Source organism: Hyla sarda, chromosome 10, assembly GCF_029499605.1.
Source record: "Hyla sarda isolate aHylSar1 chromosome 10, aHylSar1.hap1, whole genome shotgun sequence".
Classification (NCBI taxonomy): Eukaryota; Metazoa; Chordata; class Amphibia; order Anura; family Hylidae; genus Hyla; species Hyla sarda.
Genome location: NC_079198.1, coordinates 73,185,276 through 73,191,427, shown reverse-complemented (window position 1 = coordinate 73,191,427; position 6,152 = coordinate 73,185,276). Strand labels below are relative to the sequence as shown.

At 41.5% G+C, this 6,152-nt stretch overlaps 1 protein-coding gene across 5 annotated transcripts in view; it reads right to left on the bottom strand.

Annotated features, from left to right (window-relative positions):
• Positions 1-3,037: 3,037 nt before the first annotated feature.
• DSCAML1 (DS cell adhesion molecule like 1) overlaps positions 3,038-6,152 on the bottom strand; it is a 293,681-nt gene continuing 290,566 nt past the window's right edge. For all 5 annotated transcript variants that reach the window (XM_056542777.1, XM_056542778.1, XM_056542780.1 and 2 more), the window contains exons 31-33: positions 5,867-6,061; positions 4,666-4,974; positions 3,038-3,946 (exon numbers count right to left, since the gene is read on the bottom strand). In XM_056542777.1, coding sequence (XP_056398752.1) covers positions 3,498-3,946; positions 4,666-4,974; positions 5,867-6,061 — 953 coding nt within the window. In that variant the 3' untranslated portion in view covers positions 3,038-3,497. The remainder of the gene's footprint in view (positions 3,947-4,665; positions 4,975-5,866; positions 6,062-6,152) is intronic.

Below are 6,152 nucleotides of genomic sequence, written 5' to 3'. Positions count from 1 at the left end.
TTATAGAATAACTCTGACCAAGCTGCATAGTAATTTTAGTGGTGACCCACTGACTTGATGGCAATGGGACATTTTAATAAAATTATTCTGAATATAAGATATGTTCCCCATAAGATTTTCCATTAATATTTATTGTCATAAAGTATGTGCTCGGGGCCTATATGACAACACACAGTGACGATATGGTCTCCATGTGTTGCTGAATTATGCTCCATTGGGAGTCATATGTACATAGCTATTGGTATGCAGAAGTTCTGTAAGGCTCATATACATGTAAGGGGACAGTTTACTGCCATGTGCTTGAGGCCTTAGGCTAAGTTTCCACTTGGTTTATTTTTCTGGCAGTTTTTGGAATACTGCCACTGCAGTTTTTGAGCCAAAGTCAGAAGTGGATCCATAAGGGAGGAGAAGTGTAAGTCCTTCCTTTATATGTCCTATTCCTTTTGAATACACTTCTGGCTTTGACCCATAAACTGCCAGAAAAAAAAAAGTGGAAACTTAACCTTACAGGTCAAAAGCCTGCTAAAACTGCCATTGTTTTGTGTATTGAGTTGTGTATTCTGAGACAGACATATTGGTTGCTATGGTTGTATTGCCTAACAACCACATTGAAAAGACTAAAGACGCCCGTACACCTTTGATTAAAGTTGACGAAAGTAGAAAATTCAACCAAAATGATCATTCTGCATGTGAAATTTAACAATGAACAATTGTTTTAAACCGAATGATGACAAACTATTATCATCTAATAATTAGATATTTCGACAGAATGTTAGTTCATGAAGGAATATTCAGTTTTTCTATTCCTCAGTAACCCTTTTAAGGCCTCTGTCATACCACAATTTGTGCCTTTGAGGCATGGATAAATCAAGAAACTGTTAAAATGACAGGCTTGCTTGGACAGGCATGGGCCCCATTCATTTCAATGGCTGAGTATTGTCAGCTAATGACTACGTTCAAATAATTTTCCCATGGTATCTGAGTATTGTCACGGACTGAAAAGTGCTGCAAGCCACATTTTGACTATACTAGGGCCACTAAAATGAATGGGGGCCCACGTCAGTCCCACACGCCGGCATGTCCTTTTGACAGTTTCACGATTTATCCGTGCCTTGAAGTCAAAAAATTGTAGTGTGAACGAGACATTAAAGAGGTTACCCAGGAAAAGAAAAACAGAACTATTTTAAATAGTAGAAAAGAACAAACTCGGCACTGCTTCCTTAATTGTAAGCACCTGACATCCAATGCCTCTGCTGGCTCAACCACGTCTGATGGTGCTCACTGGTAATAGCAAAGTCCAATGCAAACAATCCGTAGAAAAGAGAAAAGAAAACCAGGGCAACTCACCAAATACGCAAACTTTAAGCTTCTTTATTGATCCATGAAGGGTATAAACAGTGCAAGACACGGGTGGACAAACAACAGGGGGACGTTCGTTCGGGGCTACGGTGCCGTTTCGCAAGATATGCTTCAACTGGCCCACATCGTCTTCCAGCCGGAAACACATTTAAATAACCCTCCCCTCCGTTGCCATAAAAATGAGCCAAACAAAAGGAAAGTGCAATTAAAAATGTTAAAAACAACTGTGTGATACTCCTAAGATTTTCATTTATGTTAGTAATGCACTGAGCTCAGTACGTTCATTAAGACCTAAAGGCCCCATTGCTTCCAACCGAAGAATCCATTTAGTTTCATTTCTTAACAGTATTTCTTCTCTATTTTTCCCAGCAATACCATGTTCGATCCGTTCAAGTATGGCAACGGAGGGGAGGGTTATTTAAATGTGTTTCCGGCTGGAAGACGATGTGGGCCAGTTGAAGCATATCTTGCGAAACGGCACCGTAGCCCCGAACGAACGTCCCCCTGTTGTTTGTCCACCCGTGTCTTGCACTGTTTATACCCTTCATGGATCAATAAAGAAGCTTGAAGTTTGCGTATTTGGTGAGTTGCCCTGGTTTTCTTTTCTCTTTTCTACGGATTGAAAAACAGAACTAATTTCTTCCAGAAAACAGCACCACACCTGTCCTCAGGTTGTGTGTGATATTACAACTTGTCTGCATTCTCTTCAAAAGAACTGCAATACCACACACAACCTGAGGACAGGTATGGTGTTATTTTGGAAGAAATCAGCTGTTTTTCTAATTATGGATAACCCCTGTAACTGTAAGACACTGTATCCCTACTAACCAGCCTAGCCTGTCAAATGTGACTGTCTAGGTAAAGCTTGACTGATACCGTAAAATCTGGAAATACCTTAAAGGGTTTTTTCAACATAAGGTGAATTTAGTAATGGAGTGTCATACAGTAATGGACATGATTACCAAGGATCTGTGCTTGTGTTGGTGGTAAATAACAGTGTCCTGTGTCCCCCATCACACAACTGGCTGGTTTTTGGAAACTGGCTACTTCCTGTTTCTGTGGCCTCCCTTAGACTAGTCACTAAGGTTTCATGGTGGGAGGTGACTTATGACCCTTCCACGCATTGGTTGCCCCACCCATTGCAGCACAGCACAACCTGACACACAAGCTGTGGATCTTTGTGATGATAAATGCCTGCACATGTGTGCCGGTAACGTCATCAAGGGGCTGGCTTCACACACAACAGATGAAGAAGCCAAGTCCCCTTTCAGCATCTGACTTGTGGTGTATTGTTTAGGGCCACACAGCAAGCTGGCAAAGTCCGAGACAACACTAATTTTGTAGGCTAGAAAAAATAAACTTCCGGGAAAAAGAAAGACAAGGAAATTCGATACCAGCCATCAAACACAGCTAAGCGAAGTAAATTAGTTACTAGGCTAACTTTGCTGCCCCTGTCTTACATTCAGAGAACCAAAAATTCCGGAATACCCCTTTAAATGTTTTGTCCCATATTCAAGTGATATGTATACATGTGCTCAATGCAATAGAATCAATACATCTAGACTCACCACCAAACACACTGCAAACTCACTTTCACTAATAGCGATGGAGCTTTAACCAGCTTTATCTTCCTTAAAGTGCACCTATCCCTCCACCATGAGTCAACAGTGCAAAGCAATTCATAGAAATTCTTTATTGGGCTGAAAACACCAGATATGGCTTTCGAAGTGGGTGACAGGTTCACTTTAAAGGTCACGTAAATTTGTATGTATCTTCAAATTTGTATTAACATGTAGCTCTTCATTATTCTCCAACACCCTCCCACACACAGCACACTCACCCAGATGACTTTGCACTCATCCTATTCTCACACTCTCTCTTTTCACCCTTCTACAGATAAAATACAGGTTTCTTGTCATATTTTTTTTTTTTTATCCCGAAGAAGAAAATAGCTATTTTTCATACAAAAATGTGTCTTTTATCACCAAGTTTTTGTTAAATTCTTCATTCGTCCTTTGTGTTTTTTTTCTTTTTAAATGTTTTTCAAAATATAGAAATACAGCCAAGACACTGCGGATGGGGAAGGGTCTTTGCAGTCTGTGAATAAGTGGGGAGGGATGTGTTTGCATGGATAGGCGTCAGACCAAAGTGTAAGATTTGGAGTAGGCTCCAGCTCCTTGTTTTTGTGCCCGACCAGCTCCAGAGCTGCTCATTTCCAGCAAAGAGTCCCGGGAACCTCCCATTTTGCTGTGTTGGGTAGGCAGGCGATTTTCTAAAGGTCCAGCAGATGCAGCAGGATCAGCAGGGGCAGAGGGTGCTGTAGCTGCTGGGGCTGACGGGGCAGAGGCAGATGCCCCAGACATGTGTAGAGTCCGCTGAGGTAAATTCACACTTGATGGGGCTTGGTGTGATAGACCAGGTGGAGGCTTGGTACCTGGCTCCAAAGTAAGATGGCGGGAGTGATAACCCCGAGATAAATTGCGCATAGATGCCTCCCTTGGTGGCACCACTGGACAAGAGTCATGGGGGTCTGGCTTACGAAAGTGGGGATCAGATTTCATGTACATGGGAAGGTTGCAATATTCACCTGAAATAGAGCAAAATAATGCTAAGTGATCAAGTCCTTTAACATAACACTGAGGAATCGGCATCTTCTACATCATAATTAAGTGTAACGTAATAACTGTGTTAGAGCATTACTGCCATGAAAAAAAAAAAACTGCACGTGGCAGCCTAATTCACTCCCCAGCTCAGCACTGGATCTGTCACTTTGCCAATGACGGGCTCCATAGACTAAAATGGATCCTGTCTCCTACAATGAGCACTATCCAGAACTGAGACCCTGACCTATCAAAACAAATTATTATTTTTTTTTTTTAATGACAGTAATGCTTTAAATATAAGGCCACTAAAGTGGCAGGTAACACATAGAGAACCTGTCACCATCAAAATACATTGAGATCATGAGCTGAGCAAAACAACATACAGTTTTTTTAGGAAAAAATTCAATTGTGGGCTTCAAAGTCTAGTGGGCAGTTCTACTTAGTGACTGACAGCTATCGCTAGATGCACATTCATAAAGGGAAAGCTCACTACCCACTGGACTCCTAAGCCTAGAATTGGCAGAGATTTCAACTAACAAGTTACATGTTAACTTTACCTACAAAACTATACATGTATCTGCTTAGCTTCTCCCTCTATAATATGTTGCCAGTAAGATTGGATAGTATTTTCTTGTGTTGGGTCTCCTTTAAGAAATAGCAGGCATATTCTGTCAAAACACAATTTTAGTAGAAGGCAGCTTACTTTTTGCTCTGTGGGGGATGGGCACAGCCACATTCTTGGTTGGATCACTGTCCTGTGGTTTGGGAGGGGAAGCAGTAAAGCGGCAGATGCCTGGCTCAGAGGGAGTGCTCATGGAGGTCATGCTATCTCCATTGTCATTGGTTCCAGTAGTCATTTGATCTGAGGAACTGTCTGATATGAAGCACTCTGTTATCTCAAACTTGGCATGCTGTAACTGCTCTTCTAGCTTGGCATGCTCATAGGCACGTGCTAGTTCTTCATACGTGGAGGATGCACTTTCTGTGGAGACCATGCTGTTGCGACCCTTATCTGCACATAAAAGAAACACACAAGGTAACATCACCACTACTGAACATAGAAACTCAAGAACCTTAAAGGGTTATTCTGGCTTTATACATCTTATACATGGCATGGCGTGATGTCACTAGGGGGCGTGGCTGTGACATCACGTCCCTGTCTCGGAGGCAGCGCCCAGCACAGAATGCCGGGGGCTGCGCCGAGATCGCATAAATGATGAGATGTATAAAGCTGGAATACCCCTTTAATTCTTAAAAGCTGTAAAACACATTAACATACATTTGTTAAAAATTGTATTAGTTACCAGAGAAAGGTTTCAAATAAAATTAGATTAGAGAATGATATGTTTTGGATATTTTTAGTTTGTAATATGAGGAGGACTGACCAAATGAGCAATGGCTGCAGGCCCATGTCAGACATGTAGGTACAAATAGTTAACAAAAAAAATGCAAGAGATAAATGCTGCTCAAACAAAATGCATGAGCCCATCAGACAAGTATTTTAATAATGGCAATTGGTGAAGAGTCCATGACTATTTTTTACTAGAGTAAAAATTTACCAGGTTTTCGGCGGAATCCACCAAGGATGGGTCAGAGTTTCTTCAAAAGAATTTTTATTTGCCAAAGGAACAACGCGTTTCAGAGCTTTGGAGCTCCTTTGTCAGGTAAACATGGCAGTATGCATACTTTATTGTGTCTATATATACACAACTAAGCAAGGTGAGTGGTTCACTAACACCCACTGCACACCACTTGCTTGATAACACACTGTGTATTAAACGATACTTATCCCATGAGGAGCTCTGCCATTTTTTCCTCTCCAGACTTACGCTATTTTTTACTAGAGGCCACTCTCTGCTCCATGGTTATATAAAATTGTCATGTACATAAAAAACTGAACATACCTGTGTCCTGAGAAAGACTGGCACTGTAACTATCACTCTCAGTCACAGTAATGCCATGTTGAGAACCAACAGTCCTCCAGTCAGAGGTCAAAGTTCTTGCTGGGGTAGAACTCTGGCACTTGGTGAGTGTCCACTGACTTGAATATCTGTTCCTGGTACTGTGAGCAGATTTTACACTTTTCCGAGAAACTGGATCTAGAGTTAAAGCAGATTGAGCAGGTTACGACCTAAAAAAGTCAACCTAGATAGGATATTCTACTAAATGCTGTCAGCTGCTGAGCAAACC